Genomic DNA, 21,802 nt, shown 5'->3' with positions numbered 1-21,802 from the left:
TTGTGAGAATTTATAGCGTACATGTACGGTGTACCGGTTTTTCACCAACGTACTTTATGCTTTAATTTAATTTCACTGAGGTCAAAAAGTTCACACTAGTCTTAGTCGGTGAGTGTTAATCACGCGCCTCCACTAATGATGCAAAAAAACAGAAATTTTATTATTATTAGTAAATTGGCTTTTCTGTGATATAATAATAATAATAAACTCAAATTTAGCTAAAAGTTGAAGACGACCAAACATATGTTATCCATCAAAATATAGTTTAAAATAAAAAGAGAAAAATACGTGTCAAACTACCACGAATTAAGGGCACCGACTTTGGCCGGCGGTAGAATAGCACCGGCTAACGACCATAATAAAGTTCATAACCTTCCAAACCTTTATTTTATTTTATACTATAGTGTAGTAATTATTATTAATTTTTGGGCGTTATGTTATTATTGTTTTCCCTTTTAAAAGTATTACAAAATAATAATTAAACAAAGGAAAAGAATTTATAATGCGCATATTTTGGATTCTCTTTTCTTTTTTGTTTAACCCTTAAAGAGAGGCAATTAACACAAAAGAACAAAGCGTTATTAACAACCGTCGCTTTCATTACAAACCAAATCAATCTCTAATTAAACCCGTATCTCCCTTTTTTTATATGTCAACGACTAAAGTATTAACACCCAATTTTCAAATCATTCACACAAGTCTCTTTTCTTAGGCTGACATGTAATTTTTAATAATAGATTTGCCATTTATACGTATTTTTTTTTAATAGGTAAATATTTCAGGATTCATCTATTACCAAAGTATTTTTAGATGCAAGTATCAAGTATGTATGAATTTGGAGCTGAATGTATGAAATAAAAACACTAAAACTTAGCAGAAAATGAATATAAGATATGTAACTTTTTATTGATGAAAATGTTGAGAAAAAAAAGAGTAGAATTGAAATGACAAGATGGTTCACTATCTTCTTGGTTTCACTAAGCCCTAAAAGTAAAAATTGAAAATGAAGAAGAATCCAAATCTTCCTCTTTGCCCTTTTAGTAGCCCCTTCTTCTTCACTCACATCCCAACTTCTCTTATGTACACACAGAGTAATCTCCAACCAGTAACATCTCTCAGTACCTAACAACAAGTGAAGCTAAAGGAAGAAGGAGCCAATGCAATCTCAATCTGTAGGGAAAAATGAATGGAGGGAAGAAGACAATAGAACAGAAAATACAGAGACAGAGATCACAGGGCAATGAAGAGGTGAATGAATGAACAAATCATAAAGACCTGATTGATACTCTACACTAATGGGTTCCCTTGTAATGAAGCATCTTATGAAGTAAAAGTGGGATTATTAAGCTTAAGGGTATGGGGAGGTTGCAGAAGAGTGAAGAAGAAGTTATTAACCGCTATAGTGTCTCACCGAGTACTCCAACACTTCTTTGCTTGGACAGACAATCTCCTTAACCCGACTACCGTTCTTGTATATCTTCACTGTCGGTACAACCCTCACATTCTCTGCATTACCTATTGAAGGACATTTATCGATATCCACCTGACCAGAAAGGTAGAATTTAGAGTCAATCTCTTCCCAGAGTTATATGAGTCACTACAATGAGAAAAGTTTTCATGTAACTTTTACCTTGAGGAAGTGTATAGATGGGTAACGAGTACATAGCGAGTCCACGAATGGAGATATTTGCTTGCATTGATGATCAGAGGCTGTCGAGAAATGGATAACCGAAACTCCTGTGTTTGATTGAAGTATCACATCCCAAATTCCATAAATTAGATCCAGAGTTCCAATCAAGAAAAGGTTTTAATGTGAGAAGCAGAGAAGCTATGTTTTACCTGGTAAATTCATGGCAGATTTAAACTGTTCAAGACTATAAATTTCCTCTACTTCGCCACCAAATTCCATATTTAAAACTTCTTCTCCACGAGATTTCTTCAATGCAACTTGAGCATGGAATAAAGATTCAGCAACTTCCTTGTCATGAGGAAGTTCTCTTATCAAGGCCTCATAATCACTCACTGCAGCTCCCCATCTTTCCATCTACACTTGGACAAAAACCTCGAGAATCAGAGTAGAACAAATTAGAAGCAAAACTAAGTCAAAAACGCGGTTTTACATGTATTATTTACCTTGCTATTTGAGGCAGCCCTCCGAAGAAGTGGCTTTGTGTAACTTGGTTGATAACGCAGCGCTTGGTTACAATCTTCAATCGAGCGTTCCCACATTCCAAGTTTAAACCAACAAGCTGCTCGATTACAATATAGAATAGCGTTGCAAGGATCAAGCCTAAGGCCTTCAGCATAAGCTGAACTTGCTTCAGTGTATCTTTCTGATTTATAAAGATCATTGCCACGAGCACGAGCCCTAGCAACCAATGTAACAGTATTATGTAACATAGCAACTTCGTTGCATCTTGGATCGATTTGGCTAGCTTTCTCAGCAGCCATAACTGCATTTTCAAACCTGCAAGGATTCATCATCTACTCTTTAACCCCTTTTTTAACTGATGGCATTCAATAGTTTACTTAACACAAGCATTTGAAAATGACTCTCTTATCTCACCTTCCTAAAGCCATCTCGATTTGAGCTTTGACAAAATATATATAAGCTTCACAAGCCATACCAGAAAACCGAGTCTGCGAACAAGATACAGGGAACGGCTCTACTTTAGGAACTTCTAATAGCTTTGACTGTGCATCATCAAGCCGGTGAAGTTTCAAGAATGCTTCTACTTTACACATAAATAGCTGTAGATACATATAAGACACAGCAGTTAAAAGATATTAAAGTTCACAAGGAAACATCTAATCCCACATAATTTGATTCTTACCTGTGGAGAAAAATCAGCTCCAGAAACAATAGCAGCATCTGCTTCTATCAAAACTGTTTTCCAATCAGTGACTCTTCGCGCATCAACACATTTAATCAAATGTTTCTCCACTGCTTCAAGCTTCTGCAACTCCATGGGATCTGATGGTCTCCCAAGAAAACAAAGATGCTTCCTTGCACTATTAACCTGACCTAATCTGCAATCCAACCAAGTAATTAAAGACCAGACACACATTGAAGTCTAAGAAACACATCACCAACAATGTATCAAGAAACGAATGCTTTACCTAATAAGCAATAAGGCCAAACGGTGATGAGCTCTTCCATAGTTAGGATCCGATCTAACAGCATCTTCACATTCCTTAACAGCTTCACCAATTCGAGACAAACCAATCAATGCGGCAGCTCGATTACTCCGGTAAGCAGCGTTAGTCGGAGATAAAGCTATTGCTCTATCATACAACTTCAAAGCCTCATTAAACAAACCTTTCCTATACATTTCATTCCCTACTCTCTTCACTTCCTCTGAATCCGAACCTAAAATCGCTTTTTTCCATATAGGAGTCTCTCCCGTAGCAACAGTACTACTACTTCTACTAGAGCTACCGACATTTACCGGCGAGTTGGATCCTCCTCCGGTGTTGGTAGGTTTGGCCGGAGATATACCACCTCCTCGCATTATACTTCCATGTCCATAAGTTCCAGTACCAGATCCAAGAACATCGCTTCTTGAACGGCTTTGAGTCATTCCAGTGATTTGGATCTTCCCAGAAGGACAAATGTTTCCGGTGGGAAGTACATTCGCCGGAGACGTCGGAGCTGGAGAAGTAGCAGAGGAGGAGGAGGAGGAGAGAAGTGGTTGTGAATGAGAAGAAGAAGAAGTTGTAGCAGAGTCCGATCTCGGTCTTAGATTATTATTCCCACTAGACGAATTAGATTGACTACGAACAGAATTAGATCTTCCGATAACCGGAGCATGTTTAATCCGACCCGTTACAGATCCGGAAGAGCTAGAACTACTGCTACTAGTGGTTGTAGTAGTAGTGGTGGTGGTGAGTCCACGTGGCTGAGAACGAAGCGGAGAAACCGGTGAACCAAGATCTAGCTCACGGAAATCAGGTTTGTTGATCTCGGAGGTTAGTGATGAATCACGGAGATGATCGGAGAGTTTGTCAGATTCAGAGATGGGTTTAACTGACTTGGGCATTTTGAGTGTTGTGGTGAGTGAAAGGAATGAAATTTGAGAGAATCGAAGAAAACCCTAAAATGGAGTTCCGGTGAGAGAAATGGTTGTTTGTTAATGGAGACGACGGAGAAGAATGGAGAAGGAGAAGATGAATGGAGGAGGAGGAGGATTAGATACTCTGTGAAAAGGCATCGAAAGAGAGATTGGGGATCTCGTGAATTAAAAGGTTGAAGCAAAGAATGAATGTGAGTGCCTAGAGAGAGAAAACTTGTTTTTTCTCAGTGAAGAGAAGAGAGAGAGGAGAGAAGGTTCACAGAAGAAGAGGAGTGAAGATGGAGAACCAGACCCAATATTTAACATTTTTTAATTATTATTATAAATTAAAAAAGTTATTTAATATTGACAAAGAAAAAGAAAGGTTATAATTAATTATTCTATAATTAAAAAATAGAAATCGAAAGCAGAGTTTAATAATAATAAATTTCTAGCAAAGTGAAAGAAAATAAATAACAGAATTGACTTTAACAAACTTTTAAAATTATGTTCAAAATCTACAACACAGTTCCAAATTAACAAAACTTTTTTTTCTTCTTGGATTAAATTTTTTCTTAAGCTACTTTTTTGGTAATAAACTTAAAAAAATGGATAAGAAAATTTCGGAAATGGTAATATATTAAATGTTATGCAAAAAAATAACAGTTCTTGTTCAACTGCTGCTTCACGAGACATGTTTTTGATTCTTGCTTTTTTTTTTCTCTCCATAATTTCGCTTTATCGTTGAATCAAAGAAATAAAAAGATGTTGACAAAAAATTCAACAAAAAAAAAAGGTTTAAGAAAATAATTGTTAATTTGTAATTTGTAAATAACTATACTTAAAAAAATCTGCTTACTTCGCTTTCGGTACTGTTCGATTTTTTTCTTTGTACTTTGGAGCTTACAACATCCTAATAGCCCCACTCGCGATTTATGGGAAGTGACGTCTACGCTCCTATAACATCTATACAAAATTGTGTTATGTCCGAAACAAAAATAAAAAAATAAGAGCAACTAAAATAAAATGTGGTAATACACTACAAACATTTGATATTTTTTATGTTTATGTTTATTATTAAACCTTTTTTAATAGTATCTTGTTAAGCGAAAAAATGCAAATAATTTAACCATTACATTATTTCTTGTAGTTATAAATGCATTTTACGGAGGAGTAGTATACGTATATTCAACGAACTTAATTATTTATTAATCGAATAAACAAATTCATTGTATCAACACTGCATCTAACTATAGTACGTAAAATCGCCTGATGAGTTTTAACATTTACCTGTACGGGTTTAATAAGGGAATTAACTAGTAAATAAACAAACTACATGTACAAATAAGAATTTTTGTACCGTGTACGAAACGAAATTTGTTCTAGAGATACATATACCAACTCTAAGTTTATTAACGTTTCAAGATCAATATATCTAATTCGTAAACAAAACTTTAGCTACTGAGAATCACATAATGTATTAATGGATGATACAATAGAAAATATGTAAACGAAGCTAGTAAGATAGATTTGGGTATGATAGGGAAAATCAGTAATCACATCAAGATGTAATAAGTGACCTCGTAATTTGCACTCATCTCTTATTGGCTTCTTTCGCACGAGATTTTTTTCTTCTTCTGGCTTCATCGTTCTTTTTTATTCTTTTTTTTTTACAGACACTTTCGTATACCCAAATTTACGCTTACACATTTACTTACATACGTATACATTTATCCCAAATTTATACATACAGTAGTACACTATGAATCCCAATATTATGGTTCCGATTAATAACAAATGTTATAATCGAAATTTTAACTTAAATTTAGATTTAAAGTATCAAATTCTACGGTTAATTGTTGTTGTTAGTTATTATTTTTCAAAAGTCTTGACTATCCAATTTCCAAATAAATATAACTATACAAATTTTCTAACATTTCTTAATAAAAAAAATTTCAGTCCTAATAAAAAATAAATAGAAGCGGTTTAGGCCGACGCACTCTAAACTAATCGATTAAAGAAAATAGCTAATACTTAATTCAAAAGCCTCATTTTTATTTTAATACATGAGTACTCACTACCAAAATCATATCACGATTCGTCGAAACTTTTAATCACTAGAATCAGACCCATCTTCAATTCGATGAAGAGAGTCACACGACGATGGATATGCTAAGACCCGCAAACCGCGTACACAACTCCGCTTTCCTTCTTCCACTCAAAGTACCATCAACCAAATCACATGACAACTTCCAATATGGAGCCAAGTCTCAAAAACTAAGGAGCCATGCACCCCTAAGTTTTCTAACATGCATAATAATAATAATAAAAACTTTTATATGCAAAAATAATCAGAAAATAGTAGCACTTGGCGACAAAGATTTATGCATTCTTTTGGCCTTTGCAATTTATTTCTCTTAAAGAGTCTTGTAATATTTCAACACTAAGATACACGTTCCGATATTAATATGGGATTCCATTCTTAAAATCCGGCCATATTATCAAATTAAAGATTCGTTTGTTAATTTAAAGTAGAGTGAGTGTGTGAATTTGTTATTTAACAAAAGCAAAATGTTTGAGTCGGTTATACGTATGCTAAAGTGTAGATTTATTGATAATGGAGCGGTTATATAACTCGGAGAGTCGGAGTAGTAGTGGGTTTGGTATACCGACACTTGCATTGCACAAGTATTATTGTGTATTCTTTTTGCTTTTTTGGTATCCATAAAACAATGTTTTATCAAGCATAGAATATTTTGTGACCTAAAAAGAAATATATGATTGTATTATTTCACTTGACTTTGTGTTATGGAGCATAGAATATACCGAAATCTTGCGTTATACTTCATATCCTTCGAACCACATGTTTTGATATGCGTATAGTTTGCAAATATGCCATTATGCATAAAACAGATGGTGGTTTCTTTTGGAGCAAGTTAGGTGATTAAAGAAAATAGCTAATACTTAATTCAAAAGCCTCATTTTTATTTTAATACATATATTTTCAATTTCGTCGACACTTGGGATAAACATGAATATTGATGTCATAAATTTCCTTTTAAAATTTATCTATTGGCGTGTAAAACTAAAATTTCTTAAAGTGTAGTTATGAATATTCAACTCGACAATTAAGATGTTGTGTAGTTGTCTTAAACATAATTACCCATTAATCTGTCGTCAAATATGAATTGATTGATGTTGATTATTGTGTATAACTACTTTATAGGGATGGGAAAAGGCATATTCATAAGCTTTTATGGATTGTATATTGAGTAAGTGTTCTATGAATCTTGAAATCCAACTTAGAAAAATTCCTTTAAATGCAAGTCTTCTATAAATCTTGAATTGGCTATTGTCTATAGCTATTATGGTAATGAATGTGACAAAAAGAAAATGGCGGTATAATGTGGTTATGTATGTCACCAAATTTATTTGTTAGTAATTTTTACTTTATCTATTAATTTTTTGATGTTTGTTTTTATACCGCTTATTAAGAGTGTCAGACGGGCGAGTTCGCGCTCAAACAGGCGCTCCGTGACGGACCTCGCTTCTCTTCATTCCGCGACGGTCTGGTCCGCCAAAGACTGCGGACGACAAAACGAAACCCATATCCGCTCTGTAATGCTCATTGATCTAACGGACCGGCCGGCATATCTAACGGAATAGACCCTCAGACTGGAAGTCCGATTGACATCTCTACCACTTATTAATTATGTTTGTTTTAATAGTATATTTTGCATTCGCTACATACATTGTTTTTTGTTTGGTCTATTTAATTCACTTGATTTGCAATTTTGAAAACCATAGGAGTTTTTTAAGATAAAAGGGTTCATTTTATAAACATCTTGTTGGCTTTTACTTGAATGTCAAATTTCATCGTAAATGATTTATAGTTTATCATTTAAATAAATATAGTTTGACCGACCGTTTGGTGGTTTGATCAAATCTTTCCCACAAAAATATATTTTTCATGCTAAGAATTTAAAGTCGACATAATTTTTTGTATGTTGCCTCAAGTAGAAAACTCGAATGTAAGACTAGAAAACTAGGGAAATAAACCGAGTAAATGTTTTGAGGCGAATGAACATAATAGTAAAAATTAATGGTAAAAGCAAAGGTAGATTTGGTCAAAGATGACGCTAGTCCATGAAAAGTGACGTCAGTGACTCAGAGTAACCATCATCACTGGTTTCTCTGTTAGATGTGATTACGCTGCAACACTGGCATGTCATTGTGCCAATGTGCCATTGTCCCAGAATCCAATTTAAAGCATGGTGCGTGAAAAAATTAGGTTTTACACGTTTACGTTTGTGACTAATCATTTATTTATACAAACACAAATTGTATTAACCCATAAATAAACTGATCCGTACTAAATATAAAACTTGACAAAGGAAAATACACTTGTAAATATGTGAAATACTAGGTCGATTGCTTTCGGATCGGTTTCATTTAGATTTGGTTTCTCGGTTATAGGTTTAGACTTCATTCATGTACTTTAATAATTGTCTTACCTAAATATATCTAAAATAATTCAAATTATAAAAAATACTCAAAGTATCAAAAAAATATATATATAACTTTTATTTTTCTTGATAAAAAATTTCTATTTTCAAAACGATCGGATATCTAATTCGGTTCTTGATTTGATTCGAGTTCGGTATTGAATCATTCAGATATACTAGTAATTTGGGTTCCGTTTGTATATTTATGTTGGTTTTGATTTGGTTTGGACGTTTGGTATTTAGAATTTGCTAAATTGAAAAATTGAAAACCAGATAAATGTGTGGGTGTATATATAGATTAAAAAATAGAAATCTAAAACTAAATCAGACACTCCTACCTTATTTATTATTATTTTTTTTCTTCTTCACACTCCTACCTTATAGTATGTGGATATGTATCATTTACTGATTTACACATATTCACTCAATAATGGATGCTAAAAGAAAATGTTGAAAACAAAAAAGGAAAATGCAAGTTCCAAAGGAGTGAAACTGATACATCGTCCAAAAGAGGAATCTAGAGATAAGCAGAAACGAAGAAATTCAGAAAGCCCAAATGGTTTCAGTCACTCTTATTAGAATGTTTTCTATCTTTTTCCCTCTCAAATCTTGATCTGTACGGACACCTTTTTTTTTTTTGTAATTCCTATATTATATTCAAGATATCAAAAATAATACAGAATTTCAAAATTTGGAAAAAGTGAATTCGTTCAGAACTTAAGATTTTTAGGAGACTAATCATAATGAATGCTCTTTAGATTCAGCACATGATAGTACAACAGAGGTCGAGCCACCCCACGTGGAACATAATGACAAAATCCTTCCTATTTCATTTTGTTTTTGCTTTTCTCCTTTTTAACTTATTACATTACAAGAAAATGTGTACTATACAGTAGTATTTTCTTACATTATTTCAGAACCCAAGTACATTATATTAAATTTACTTAACGATTCTAATTTCTGATATCACGTAAATATGCAGTTTCAAAACATTTAGACTTTCTTTGTTTTTGCTGTTGCCGCCATCGGAAAGAAAAGCAGTCATGATTTGGGCCTCACATGCCCATTTTGGAATGGTTCAGAATCCAACCCATCTCCAACTCTCTACTATTCACGAATTTTTTTCATGACATTAATAACAACATCGACTAAACGTTGGTTAACACTTGACACCGGTTGATTGTAATTTTTCTTATCCTCATCGTTGTAAACCATACTGCAAGGTATAGAGTTTATGGTGGCTCTTACTATATACTCTTTACTTTCTTCCTCGATGAAGACTAATAATAATCAGAATTTCACTCTTTGAAGACTAAAAGCAAATGGCACAAAACAATCTCATTTCGGAGTTGCTAAAAGAAACAAATCTACAAGTGAATTAGAGCTTCCACAACCACGAAGAGGTTAATAAAAATTAATTAGCATTTCTATATTTATTAGCTGTAAAAATTTAATCTGTCTACGTTTACAAAAAAATGATTTGTGTGCCTACTTATGTAATGTACCTATACTTTATCACTTTGGCATTTTTGAAGTATAATTTTTTTGGGCTAATTATATTTTCTTTTCACATGTGGGCTTTTTTTAGTATGCAAATTGTTTTGAAAGAGTTAAAAAGTCTAGGCTCGTCACACCCATATCCAATTATGTGGGCCGGGCCTGAGAACGGAACTCAAATAAAATTTGATACGCGAGGTCGTACGTTTCGAACATTTAGCCTTATGTAATTAATTAATTTTCTTGCTGGGAGGGGTTTTAATCCATGTGCTTATCTTTTGAGTTTGTTTGTTCGTTGGCCTGTCTTTTGCTGTTCAGCTCCCTCGTTTAAGTGAACTCTAAACTTGAATCTATGTGAAATAATCTCGTTGCAGGTTCGCTCGAAGAAATGAATCTGCAAGTGATAGAGCTTCGACCACTGAGAAGAGGTTTATAAAGACATTTGATAAGAGAAATAATATCATTCATCATCTGATGGCAAAGTTGGGCTTTTCGAGCAGCTTTCTTGCTTGTGAAGTTCCAACATCCTTTTCTCTGGGTTACAAAGACCTGCACCAGTTACAACTTATGATCAAATGGTTGTATAGTTTTATTATGATCAAGTGTTAATCATATTACTGGTTCACTGAACCTGTAAGAAATAAATACACAGAACCTGAGCATTTAGGGATGTCCCAAACAGCAACAGAAGAAGGTGAGCATTCTGGTTCGCAAAGGATGTGATGGTTCTCGTGGTTGACATTCATTGCCAGCATCCACGCACCTATTGTTACGTCCTCGTTGTTAAACATCCTGAAACTGCAGTTACAGACAAAATCTTTTATTTCTTTACTAAGCAAAACAGACACTATGATCTTTTGTCAAGTTATACAACAGAGCATGCCTGTTATTCTTGAGGGCAACCAAACTGGCTACCACATCAGCAGAGAGAGCATAAATCGGGCCATAAGCATGAAGAAAGTACTCTTTTCCCAGCAGATGAGACAATGGTTCATACCTGCAAAATTCCATTTTTGATCCCATTCCCAATAGTTTTCAAGCATACATTAGTTCTCAGTTTTGTACTTGCCTTCTTCATGTTAAGATCTGCGTTTCAACTTTTTCATACTTACCATTTGAGCTTAGGATCTGTGAAAACCGGACCCTTTTTCAAGCATCCTAGGTACGTCTGAGAGTGACTCCGCTCTTTCGCCAATAGCAGAGAGAGTCGATCTGTGGAAAACATGAATAAAACAACATAGCACCATTTAAAGGTCCAGATTCTTTTTTCCCCTGAAGACAGAGGATAAAAACTATAAGAGCTAATCACCTGGCCTCAAGTATATATCATCATCAGCTTTGACATAGAACTCAGAATCATAAAGCGCGTACGCAGCTTTGAAGAAAGCCAAACTATACAACAAAGAAGAACAACGACTACCACGGATTAGAGCCTTGTAATTCATATTGTGTTGTTAGATAAGATCTGAACCAAATCACTCTCACTAACGTTTTGTAAGGAAGCTTACTGTACTCCTCTTCGATATCTAGCAGTACGAAGTCATCATACTCTGCGATTTCTCTTCTGAGCTGAGCCATTTTCTCCTCACTTTTCGTTTTTCCTATCATAAACCTGATGGCTAACCCCGTAGATTCTTCCAAACTGCAAACAGCAGTGAGCAGTGTTACTCAGTGACAAAGTAAACACAAGCAGATCCATCTCTATCGTCAAAGCATCCAAGAATCAATTTTCTTGAATCTGGTGAGACTTTGGAAACTAAAGTTCACTAAGAAGCACCTAATTAGATTCATTTCAACCTAAGAATCAAGATCAATACAAAATCAAACCTCATTGCCTTCACTTCAATCTATTAAGTAAGATCCACATAAAACTCTCAGATTTGCTAATTCAAATCCAGATCAAACAAATTCTAAGTGATGCAATGATTCCACAGATATCCTGAAGCTAATTCAAACAGATGCTCACAAGAACAATGGCAAGAGAATGTAATTGAATCAGTTACCGTCGAAGACCTTCTGGATCTGACGGCATCCATGTCTTTCTAAGTGATCGTCTCCGGCCAGCAGATCCAAATCCGGTTTGAATACCAACGAATCCCATAACCTTATGCCTCTTCTTTTCGCCACTAACAACGCCATTACTATTTCCGGCGACGTCCCAAACGACTCGCACCGTCTTCGGAGGAGTGTTCGTCAAGCAATTACGACCGGTTAATCGGAGACCCGGTATAAGAATTACGGCGAGTCCAAATGTGAAACCGGCGATTCCAATAGCTAGGGAAGTTAATACGACAAGAGCCGTTGATCGGCGCGTGGCGAGTGATGACCGCGCGTGAAATAGCTTACGAGGAGAATGCATTGTGTGGTGTCAAGGAAGCTCGACCTTCGTTAATGGCGTCACGGGTTTGTTTTTTTTCCCTCCGATCCGGTGGATCCAATTATTCGGATCCGGTCACATATTTATACTAACTTGAGTTAATTATGATATTTACGTGTTTTTGTTGGAGGATAGAGAATTAGAGTTAGGTTCTTAATTATTTTTTTGAACTTTTAGTTGTAATTGTAAAGAAATTAGGCAACGTTAAATTGACTAAATATACCGCCAATTAAAATGAATTCTCAATTTCTCATCAATGCTATATAAAGTTGTTTGGATTCAAACGTAGATTAGTTAATTAAATTAAACAGTAGGTGTTGTCTACCAGCTATCGCATTAATAAAATTCAAAATATCGAAATTTGGTAACATTAAATATTAAAAAAACTTTTATGTGTGTTTGGCAATTAATTTTATGAAAATTAGAAGATTTGTAATTAAATGTATTTGGCCAAAAGGATTGTAGAATTAAAAAGAGAAAAAAAAAATGAGAATAATTGTGGACTTACCACATAAGCGCAAAATGATTTTTTTTAGATTGAAAATATTTATTATTTTTTTTTAATTTAAGTTATAAAATGTGATAATTGTGTTGAATAAGACACAAATTAATCCTCTATTTCTATTTTTTTAAAAATCATTAATAAAATAGGATCATTTGGAAAAATAATAAATAAATTTTTAATAAAATAGGATCATAAGATTTTAATATGGATTTGTTAGCTTTTCCCAAATCTTTTGTTACTCTATTGGAAGCCTTGTTTTTATCTTCTTCTTTTTTTTGGCCAAGGTTGCTTTTGTGTAGGCTTTTTTTTGCTCTTTGTAAAACCCCTCTTTCCTTTATATGATTTTTACATGTTTAGCAAAAAAAAAAAAAAAAAATTACTTGTGCATGATTCTCACCTAGCATACTAACTTTTTAATGAACATATATATAATTTAAAAATCTAATAAATAAAACTATTTATAAAATTTCATAAGATTTAGAAACTAGTTTTAAAATTAGACATTTCATTATTAAAGTAGGATTATTTGGAAATATAATAAATAAAACGATAATAAAGTAGGATTATTTGGAAATATAATAAATAAAACTACTTATAAAAGTAAACACTTCATTAATAAAATTAAATAACATAAGATTTACCAGTGCATGATTCTTACCTATATATATATATATATATATACAAAGTTTGTAGTGAACATATATATAATTATTTATACAAGAAAAAATGAGTATGAAAAAATGTGTTGTATTGATGGTGGTGGTGTTGGTAGTTATGGTGGCTATGGTAGATGACGTTGAAGGGCGGCTTTCATATGCTACATGCATGGATCTTTGCGAGACCAAGTGTAACTTTTTTTTTACACATCCAGAAAAATACTGTAAAGATAAATGTAACCGCAAATGTCGTAGACTTCAATCATCTCAGTAATAATCTCTTCATTTATTTTATTGAATTTCTTTTTTTTTCTTTTTATGTTGTGTGTATAAAATTTTTGACATAAATTATATGAAAAAATTGCAGGGTGGAGACTATAGGAATGAGAAACATAAATGGATAAATAAGTTGACAAAATAGTTGATATATTTGTAAACTTGATGAAGCTTTCATATTAATAACAATTTTTTTTTAGAAATTTAACTCTTTTTTTGCAACTATATATGTGACGTTTCAAAATTAAAATACATATCAATTCTTCATCCATTAGTAAAACCGTAATATAACTCTCATGTATATTATAAAAGATTGCAGAATGACATAGTTTTCTATAGTTACATTTTAATCTAAGAAATTGTAAAATAAGAGGTTCGAACCCTGTTTTAGTTTTAAAACTAATGGTATAATGATGTAACTAAGTACATATTTTAGCTATAAAACTTATAAGTACTTCCCGATTAATAGTATCAGATTTTGCATTAGGTGAGTTATCATTTTAAGCCAAGACATCTGTAATGAAATGTTCTTGAAAATCCGACAACTTGTATGTCTCTTTCATTATCTTTAAATCATAAAAAGTTGCTTCAATGTTAAGAGTTAAGACACAAAAGCAATCGTGTTATATCATTGTCTCTTGATTCCACACAAAGCCAACTCTCATATTTATTATCTTCATCTCCTTTCAAAATTAAAAAGAAAATATCAAAAGAAGATAGAGGAGTACAAACCAATTTTTTAGGGTTAAATTTTGTATTATAAATTATCGGACTCAAAATGTTCATCAATACAAAGCAATATATCATCAATGCAAATCTTTACTTTGCATCATTTTCAACATGCAAATCTCATCTTCACTTGAAAACCTTCCTTTGGTTCTTCTCCTTCATGTCTTTGTATGCAATATGGGACATTATACACATATTTTTTCATCGATTGAGTAATCTATTTTAAAAATATTTGAATCACATTATATGCATAAAAAATCTAATATTTTATTAACTATAAGTATTTTATAGAAATTTAAAATAAATTAAATAAATAAAGTCAAATAAAAGTGAAAGAAGAATCATATATTTATGTTTAAATTAGATAGATAGGTTTTAAAAAATTAGCAATTAATAAAAAAGGCAATGTTTGTGGAGTGCTAAATCTTTTATTTTGATATTTTTTGATATTTTTATATTTTAATAAAAAAGGCAATGTTTGTGGAGTGCCATTGTAAATAAGTTGAAAGGCTAAAGTTTTTTTTATCTCAAATATCTCCAAAATTAATTATATCATTTTAAAATATATTAAATAAACTATTTATAAAAAATTATAAGATTTAGAAATTAGTTCTAAAATTAAACATTTCATTAATAAAGTGGGATTATTTGGAAATATAATAAATAAAACTATAATAAAGTAGGATCATGTGGAAATATAATAAATAAAACGTAAACATATTATTAATGACATTAAATAACATAAGATTTACCAGTGCATGATTCTTACCTATATATATATATATATACAAAGTTTGTAGTGAACATATATATAATTATTTATACAAGAAAAAATGAGTCTTAAAAAATGTGTTGTATTGATGGTGGTGGTGTTGGTAGTTATGGTTGCTATGGTAGAAGAAGTAGAAGGGCTTTCATATGCTACATGCATGGACCTTTGCGAGACCAAGTGTAACTTTTTTTTTACACATCCAGAAAAATACTGTAAAGATAAATGTGACCGCAAATGTCGTAGACTTCAGTCAGCTCAATCATCCCAGTAATAATCTCTTCACTTGTTTTATTTAGTTTGATTAAAAAAATATTTTGTATAAAGAAATTGACATGATTTATATAAAAAAATTGCAGGATGGAGACTATAGAAATGAGAAACATAAATGGGTAGATAAGTTGACAAAATAGTCGAGATATTTGTAAGATTGATGAAGTTTTCATATCAATAAAAATATTTTTTAAATTATAAAACTTTTTTTTATACCAATTATAAAAGAAGCAAAGATTAAAAGAAGATAGAAGAGTGAAAACCAACATTTTTGGTTTACTTTTGTAGTATTATAAATTATCGGACTCAAAATGTTCATCAATACAAAGCAACATCTCATCAATGCAAATCTGCACTTTGCATAATTTTCAACATGCAAATCTCATCTACTCCACTCGGAAACCTTCCTTAATTGGGTTCACAACTTCATAAGTTCACATCATAGATCTGTGTTATTGGGCTGTTTTATGGCTTGTAAAAGTTGGACTAGACCCACTAATCATTATAGCCTGGACTAGGCATGTATTTTCTTTTCTTTCTCCTACAATATTATCTCTCATCAATACATCAAAACCACAACAAGTTTATGAACAAAACTCTGAACCGGGAAGTTGTTTTCTGATAAACCAAACTACACGCCGTCTTGAGTTGATTGATGACGTGTTAAAAGATTAATGGCTGATTGTCATTTTCCATCCAATCACATTAAAACACGTCAGGATAAAGCCCGTTTCATCACTGCTTCTCTTTCATCAAAAGTTCTTTAAGGAAAAAAAAAAACGTCAATGGCGTCGTCGTCGTTGTGTCATCGCTATTTTAACAAAATCACTGTCACTCCCTTTTTTAACACTAAAAAACTCCATCACTATTCTCCGAGACGAATCTCTCTTCGTGTAAATCGACGATCCTTCTCTATCTCTGCAACTATGTCTTCATCTACTAAGAAGGTACATCGTTCTCATCGATTTCGTTCTTATCCCTATCGATCCTGTAAATTTCTCTTGATAAATCTGAGTTTTCTTTAGGTTTTGATTCCTGTTGCTCATGGTACGGAGCCGTTTGAAGCGGTGGTTATGATCGATGTGCTACGGCGAGGCGGAGCGGATGTTACGGTGGCTTCCGTTGAGAATCAGGTCGGCGTTGATGCTTGCCATGGAATCAAAATGGTCGCTGATACTCTTCTCTCTGATATCACCGACTCGGTTTTCGACCTTATTATGCTCCCTGTACGTCTCTCTCTGCCAATCTGAATCCATTTGGTATCGAAATAGTTTCTCAATTAGATGTATTGATTTCATATTTGTTTTGGTGATGTGATTGGTTAAGGGAGGACTTCCTGGTGGTGAGACTCTTAAGAATTGTAAACCTTTAGAGAAGATGGTGAAGAAGCAAGACACTGATGGACGACTTAACGCTGCTATCTGTTGTGCGCCGGCGTTGGCGTTTGGTACTTGGGGACTACTAGAGGGTAAAAAAGTATGTGTGTAGTGAGTGATCAGTATCCAAGAAGTTTTCTTTTCTTTTGAGTTTGTATTTTGGTGTATAAATCACATACGTTGCTTGCAGGCTACATGTTACCCGGTTTTTATGGAGAAACTAGCGGCTTGTGCGACAGCTGTTGAGTCAAGAGTGGAAATTGATGGGAAGATAGTGACCAGTAGAGGGCCTGGAACTACCATGGAATTCTCTGTCACGCTTGTGGAGCAACTTCTTGGGAAAGAGAAAGCTGTTGAAGTCTCTGGCCCCTTGGTATGTCTTATCCCTGACTCTTCTATCAACCTTAATTTGGTCTCCAAATAATCGACAGATCTTAGAGGCCAGTTTCTGTTGAGAAGATGGCTCTCCGCAAAGAAGGATATATTTAGTAGCTGATTCGAGGGGAGCACTTATTTGATTTAACACTCTTTAAAGCACCCTAGTATTGTTAGTTCATGTAAAAAAATACAAATACGTGTTTTCGACCTCACTAATACTGTGATTTCCTTGAAGCCTAGGCCTGTGGCTGAATTTTTCAGCATTATTTCCCCTGTCCACTGATCAGTGACTGTTCTTGTGAGATTACAGACAGTTGAAAGCTATATAGGACACTGAAAAATTTAGGTTTCCACAAAGAAACAACCATTCCTTGGTAGCATAGGCTTTATTCCATGGTAACCTCTTAGTCTCTATTCTTCCCCTTTGCATATCAGGTGATGCGTCCCAACCCTGGTGATGAGTATACTATTACTGAGCTTAACCAAGTCAGCTGGTCATTCGAGGGTACCCCACAGGTAGCTTTCAATTGCCTGTCTGGCAAAATGAAAAGAAAAAAAAGACTGGCAAAACTTTTCACACTTGCTTTACTGAGCTCATGCGTCTTTCTTAATCAATCTTCCGTACACTGAGAGATCATGTTTTTCCTTTTCAGATTCTTGTACCCATTGCAGATGGCTCGGAGGAAATGGAAGCTGTTGCTATCATTGATGTCCTGAAGCGGGCAAAAGCAAATGTTGTCGTAGCTGCGCTTGGTAACAGTTTGGAAGTGGTAGCATCTCGGAAAGTCAAGCTGGTGGCAGATGTGCTTCTCGACGAGGCTGAAAAGAATTCGTACGATCTGATTGTGTTGCCTGTGAGTGCTAACTTCTTCAAATTACTAAAGTTTATAGTGTCAAGCAAGTTGAGGCCAACATGATGAACTTCTCTTTTTATTATCAGGGTGGTCTCGGCGGTGCTGAAGCATTTGCAAGTTCGGAGAAGCTAGTGAATATGTTAAAGAAGCAGGCGGAATCAAACAAACCATATGGAGCAATTTGTGCCTCTCCTGCTCTGGTGTTTGAGCCACATGGTTTACTCAAGGTACGAGAGTAATCACAATAGCACACACATTTGCTTAGATGTGTAGGATCATTACTATATATCCGATGGCATGGAGTATTCTGTTATCAAACCGTTATTTTTGCACTTAAAACTAAGGGAAGGGTCACAATTTTTAATGGATTTTTTTACAGGGTAAGAAGGCAACAGCGTTTCCAGCAATGTGCAGCAAACTGACGGACCAGAGTCACATCGAGCATCGAGTCTTGGTGGACGGCAATCTCATAACGAGCAGGGGTCCAGGAACCTCATTGGAGTTTGCACTTGCAATTGTAGAGAAGTTTTACGGGCGCGAGAAAGGACTTCAGCTCTCAAAGGCAACACTTGTGTAAACTCATGAGTATCTTAGGTAAGAGTGACTTTAATAAGAAAAAGGCTTTAGTATCAAACGATCAATGAGTGTACCGTTGTTGTGGTGAGCTTTGTACTAAGTGTGATGCTTAAAACTGTCTTATAAATAAACGAGTTTACTCTGTTTTTATCAGAAAGTTTTTTTGTTACTTTACATTGCGAATTTTAGAATATAAGAAAGTGCTGAACAAAAAGAAAGAATATGAGAAAGTAAAATTTCTTATAAAATTACAAAACAAATTGAATTATATCTGCAGATCATTGTTATTAACCTAGCTTCTTGTTCTGTAACATCTGTACCATAAGATGAAGAATCCAAGGACTCTGTACCCGACGATGAAACTTGCCATGATACCAAGATTGCTCCATTTCTGAGACTCTTTGAGGTCTTGTTGTTTTAAGAACACGTCTCCTCGATACTCGTTGATCATCAGGCATTCGAATGGATACTTGAAGAGGCTGAGATAATGCATGAACTCCCAGTAAACGGGGATCCTGTCCTTTGCAATGAAATACCCGGAGAAGAGGAAGAAAGATCCCATGAGACCTGAGATTACTGATGTCCCCATTATGAAGTTTGGGACAAGAGCACTGAAACATGCGACAAAAGAGTTTGACATCAGAAGAACAATCCATATCACCAATGAGAAGTAGAGGAAGCCGTCTAGCTCTCTTCTGAGACCGACCAGCCAATAAACCGGCGTAGCAAAGAGCATGCTTATGATCAACAAGAAGGGAATGAATATGAGAGTATCTGCTAAAACGTAAGACAAAACTCTGTAAGCCCTTCTCGATGTCTCTCTCATTAGGATTCTCCTGTCTTGCAAGAAAATTGGAAGTCCCTCTGTTGTGGAAGATAGCAGGAAAGTGAGGATAAAGGCGAAGAACCCGGTTCGCAAGACTTTCGCTTCTTTCTTTTGATTTCCTACGTTCAAGTAAATCGACCCCAGTATAAGACCGGCAATGGAAGCTTGTAAGGCTCTGGTTGTGAACAATTGCTTGGTTCTGAAGATGTTCTTGCAAGATCTTTGCCCGAGTATCTGCACTTCCTCTAACACTGAGTTGCTGTGAGAATCAGATTGATGAAGCTCTCCTCCTGCACTAATATAGCAACTCTTCCATGTTTTGCTATGACCATAACATGAGATTTCTCTGCAACTCTGGGTTCTGATCGGTTCAAGACTCCCTGCAATATCAATTGCATACTCCAAGACATTTACCCGCCTAGGAATCTGGTGACCGGAGAACTTAATCTTCTGATGAAGGCTATAAACTGATCCGTTTTGAACAACCATCCCGTTAGAGAGCAACACTATCCGGTCTATCTGCTCGAGTATGCGAAAACCAGGCTGGTGAATCGTCAGAACAATGGTTTTACCTTGTTTAATCGTCATATCTTTGAGAAGCGTCACAACTTGAAGAGCGGACGCAGAATCCAAACCAGAGGTTGGCTCATCGATCAATATAACATTTGGATCATGAACAAGTTCAACTCCAATAGAAACCCTTCTTCTCTCTCCTCCAGAGATTCCAGATCTTGATCCTTGACCGATCCTTGAATCCGCAACATGTTCTAGACCAAGCTCTTGAATCAGCCTCTTCACCTTTGCAGCCGCGTCTTTCCTCTTTGTCTTCAGCCTCAAGAGTGCGCTGTACGTCAGTGTTTCTTGCACCGTAAGAAACGGAAACAGAGCATCTTCTTGTGGCACAAACCCTGAAACCCTCCTGTACTCAGGACCATCCATAGGCCTACCGTTGACAAGCACTTGCCCTGAAACTTTCCCATGAGAAACTTTTCCGGCTAGAATCTCCAGCAACGTGGTTTTCCCTGCTCCGCTTGGACCCGCGATCGCAGTGATCTCCGCGGATCTTGCATCACAAGAAACATCCTTTAAGATAACCTTTTCCTCCTTCTCACTCAACAAACCACATAAATTAGAAAACTTTGGAGTGTTTCCGCCTATTCTATACGACAGATTCTTGGTTTCTAATCTATATGAGATTTCCCGGCCACCGGGAATAGGAGCTTTTACCGGCAATTCCATCTAAGAAAGAAAGAAGGAAAAAGAAAGCATCAAACTTTGAGAGATAGAGAAATCAACAAATTGAGCAAAGAGTGTGAGATTAAGTGAAGAATAAATGGTAGAGAAGATGAACTAACACACCAAACTTTAAGGAACCTCTCCTTTATTATTCAAACATTCAAAAGCTTCAAGACTTTATTAGCTTTCTCTTATTGCCTTCCATGAAAACCGAAAAGCACTTGACTATGACTAAATTAAACCAAAGATATTTATGATTCCAAGCTTAAAATGCTTAATTTGTTTTTCTTAATAAAGAATTTGTTCGTAAATAATATTGATACAGTTAGATAAATTTATATGAAATTAAACATTTGTTGTTTTTCTTGTATTTTTTAATTTCTAATGAAATTGGTTGACCAAAAAAAATATCTAAGAAATTAAGATATGTAGTTGGTTCTTTTTTTTTTTTTTTTTTAATTGGGTTTTGAAATTGTGAAGAGGTACAAGAAAAGCAAAAAAAGAATTAGTTAGAAAGAGATTTGGTTTCGTCTAGAGATTCTCAAATTCGGGTGAGCTGAAAAATTGACCGTGAAATGTTTGCCTTGTTGGTGAACTTGTTTTATCTAATTTATTAGTTTTTTCTAACAAAGAAAGAGAGGAAACCCAGTTTGGTTGTTATATATTACCTACAATATTTAATTACGTGTTTCGAACTCGCTTACGGAAATTCAGATGTTTAATTAACAAGGAATAATCACGTAAGAAACCTCACTAATTTAATTATTTTTGGATAATAATAATAAAAAGACGCATTATAAGATGTTGTCTAGGTGGGCATTCGGTTAGATGTGGCTGCAAAGGTGAAGGGGCTGATTCAAAGTTGTGACGAAAAAAATCGAATTTTGATTTGGGTTTGGAAAAAACACTTAAAGTTG

The 21,802-nt window shown here is 34.5% G+C and overlaps 6 protein-coding genes across 7 annotated transcripts; 3 read left to right on the top strand and 3 right to left on the bottom strand.

The window, feature by feature from the left end:
* Positions 1–870: 870 nt before the first annotated feature.
* TTL1 (tetratricopetide-repeat thioredoxin-like 1) lies at positions 871–4,361 on the bottom strand. The gene is made up of 7 exons (NM_104208.3): positions 3,121–4,361; positions 2,835–3,030; positions 2,567–2,751; positions 2,134–2,467; positions 1,840–2,044; positions 1,631–1,737; positions 871–1,543 (listed from the first exon to the last, which is right to left on the bottom strand). The coding sequence occupies exons 1-7, from the start codon at positions 4,038–4,040 to the stop codon at positions 1,391–1,393; spliced, it is 2,100 nt and encodes a 699-aa protein (NP_175737.1). The 5' UTR covers positions 4,041–4,361; the 3' UTR covers positions 871–1,390.
* Positions 4,362–10,038: 5,677 nt separating this feature from the next.
* AT1G53290 (Galactosyltransferase family protein) lies at positions 10,039–12,650 on the bottom strand. The gene is made up of 7 exons (NM_104207.3): positions 12,058–12,650; positions 11,544–11,696; positions 11,364–11,446; positions 11,167–11,266; positions 10,938–11,051; positions 10,710–10,852; positions 10,039–10,603 (listed from the first exon to the last, which is right to left on the bottom strand). The coding sequence occupies exons 1-7, from the start codon at positions 12,411–12,413 to the stop codon at positions 10,515–10,517; spliced, it is 1,038 nt and encodes a 345-aa protein (NP_175736.2). The 5' UTR covers positions 12,414–12,650; the 3' UTR covers positions 10,039–10,514.
* A 1,020-nt stretch (positions 12,651–13,670) lies between these two features.
* On the top strand, positions 13,671–14,206 carry AT1G53285 (plant thionin family protein). The gene is made up of 2 exons (NM_202287.1): positions 13,671–13,862; positions 13,960–14,206. The coding sequence occupies exons 1-2, from the start codon at positions 13,690–13,692 to the stop codon at positions 13,994–13,996; spliced, it is 210 nt and encodes a 69-aa protein (NP_974016.1). The 5' UTR covers positions 13,671–13,689; the 3' UTR covers positions 13,997–14,206.
* Positions 14,207–15,430: 1,224 nt separating this feature from the next.
* AT1G53282 (Plant thionin family protein) lies at positions 15,431–15,836 on the top strand (the record flags this gene model as incomplete). Its single annotated transcript, NM_001084241.2, has 2 exons — positions 15,431–15,636; positions 15,726–15,836. The coding sequence occupies 2 exons, from the start codon at positions 15,431–15,433 to the stop codon at positions 15,760–15,762; spliced, it is 243 nt and encodes an 80-aa protein (NP_001077710.1). The 3' UTR covers positions 15,763–15,836.
* A 540-nt stretch (positions 15,837–16,376) lies between these two features.
* On the top strand, positions 16,377–19,040 carry DJ1B (Class I glutamine amidotransferase-like superfamily protein). 2 transcript variants are annotated; one of them, NM_104206.3, is made up of 8 exons: positions 16,377–16,586; positions 16,665–16,865; positions 16,966–17,115; positions 17,206–17,388; positions 17,829–17,909; positions 18,047–18,247; positions 18,334–18,474; positions 18,627–18,996. In NM_104206.3, the coding sequence occupies exons 1-8, from the start codon at positions 16,425–16,427 to the stop codon at positions 18,822–18,824; spliced, it is 1,317 nt and encodes a 438-aa protein (NP_564626.1). In that variant the 5' UTR covers positions 16,377–16,424; the 3' UTR covers positions 18,825–18,996. The 2 variants fall into 2 exon arrangements, with proteins under 2 accessions (NP_564626.1, NP_001322694.1); NM_001333585.1 differs by having other exon boundaries at positions 18,334–19,040.
* Positions 19,041–19,115: 75 nt separating this feature from the next.
* On the bottom strand, positions 19,116–20,945 carry ABCG10 (ABC-2 type transporter family protein; the record flags this gene model as incomplete). The annotated part of the gene is made up of 1 exon (NM_104205.2): positions 19,116–20,945. The coding sequence occupies exon 1, from the start codon at positions 20,886–20,888 to the stop codon at positions 19,116–19,118; it is 1,773 nt and encodes a 590-aa protein (NP_175734.1). The 5' UTR covers positions 20,889–20,945.
* Between the last annotated feature and the right edge of the window lie 857 nt (positions 20,946–21,802).

The sequence above is a fragment of the Arabidopsis thaliana genome (assembly GCF_000001735.4).
Source record: "Arabidopsis thaliana chromosome 1 sequence".
Taxonomy (NCBI): domain Eukaryota; kingdom Viridiplantae; phylum Streptophyta; class Magnoliopsida; order Brassicales; family Brassicaceae; genus Arabidopsis; species Arabidopsis thaliana.
The sequence above is the reverse complement of the archived record's forward strand: the minus strand, read 5'-3'. Positions and strand labels throughout refer to the sequence as shown.

Excerpts from the sequence above, each read along its gene's own strand:
- AT1G53285 (NM_202287.1), top strand. The coding sequence starts at position 13,690 with ATGGTGGTGGTGTTGGTAGTTATGGTGGCTATGGTAGATGACGTTGAA. Across the intron at positions 13,863-13,959 it reads CGTAGACTTCAATCATCTCA|GGTGGAGACTATAGGAATGA; the intron begins GTAATAATCTCT and ends AAAAAATTGCAG.
- AT1G53290 (NM_104207.3), bottom strand. The coding sequence starts at position 12,413 with ATGCATTCTCCTCGTAAGCTATTTCACGCGCGGTCATCACTCGCCACG. Across the intron at positions 11,267-11,363 it reads TGATATATACTTGAGGCCAG|ATCGACTCTCTCTGCTATTG; the intron begins GTGATTAGCTCT and ends TGTTTTCCACAG. Across the intron at positions 10,604-10,709 it reads GGACATCCCTAAATGCTCAG|GTCTTTGTAACCCAGAGAAA; the intron begins GTTCTGTGTATT and ends TAACTGGTGCAG.
- TTL1 (NM_104208.3), bottom strand. The coding sequence starts at position 4,040 with ATGCCCAAGTCAGTTAAACCCATCTCTGAATCTGACAAACTCTCCGAT. Across the intron at positions 2,468-2,566 it reads ATCGAGATGGCTTTAGGAAG|GTTTGAAAATGCAGTTATGG; the intron begins GTGAGATAAGAG and ends GAATCCTTGCAG. Across the intron at positions 1,544-1,630 it reads CATCTATACACTTCCTCAAG|GTGGATATCGATAAATGTCC; the intron begins GTAAAAGTTACA and ends CTTTCTGGTCAG.
- DJ1B (NM_104206.3), top strand. The coding sequence starts at position 16,425 with ATGGCGTCGTCGTCGTTGTGTCATCGCTATTTTAACAAAATCACTGTC. Across the intron at positions 16,587-16,664 it reads TGTCTTCATCTACTAAGAAG|GTTTTGATTCCTGTTGCTCA; the intron begins GTACATCGTTCT and ends AGTTTTCTTTAG. Across the intron at positions 18,475-18,626 it reads AGCCACATGGTTTACTCAAG|GGTAAGAAGGCAACAGCGTT; the intron begins GTACGAGAGTAA and ends ATTTTTTTACAG.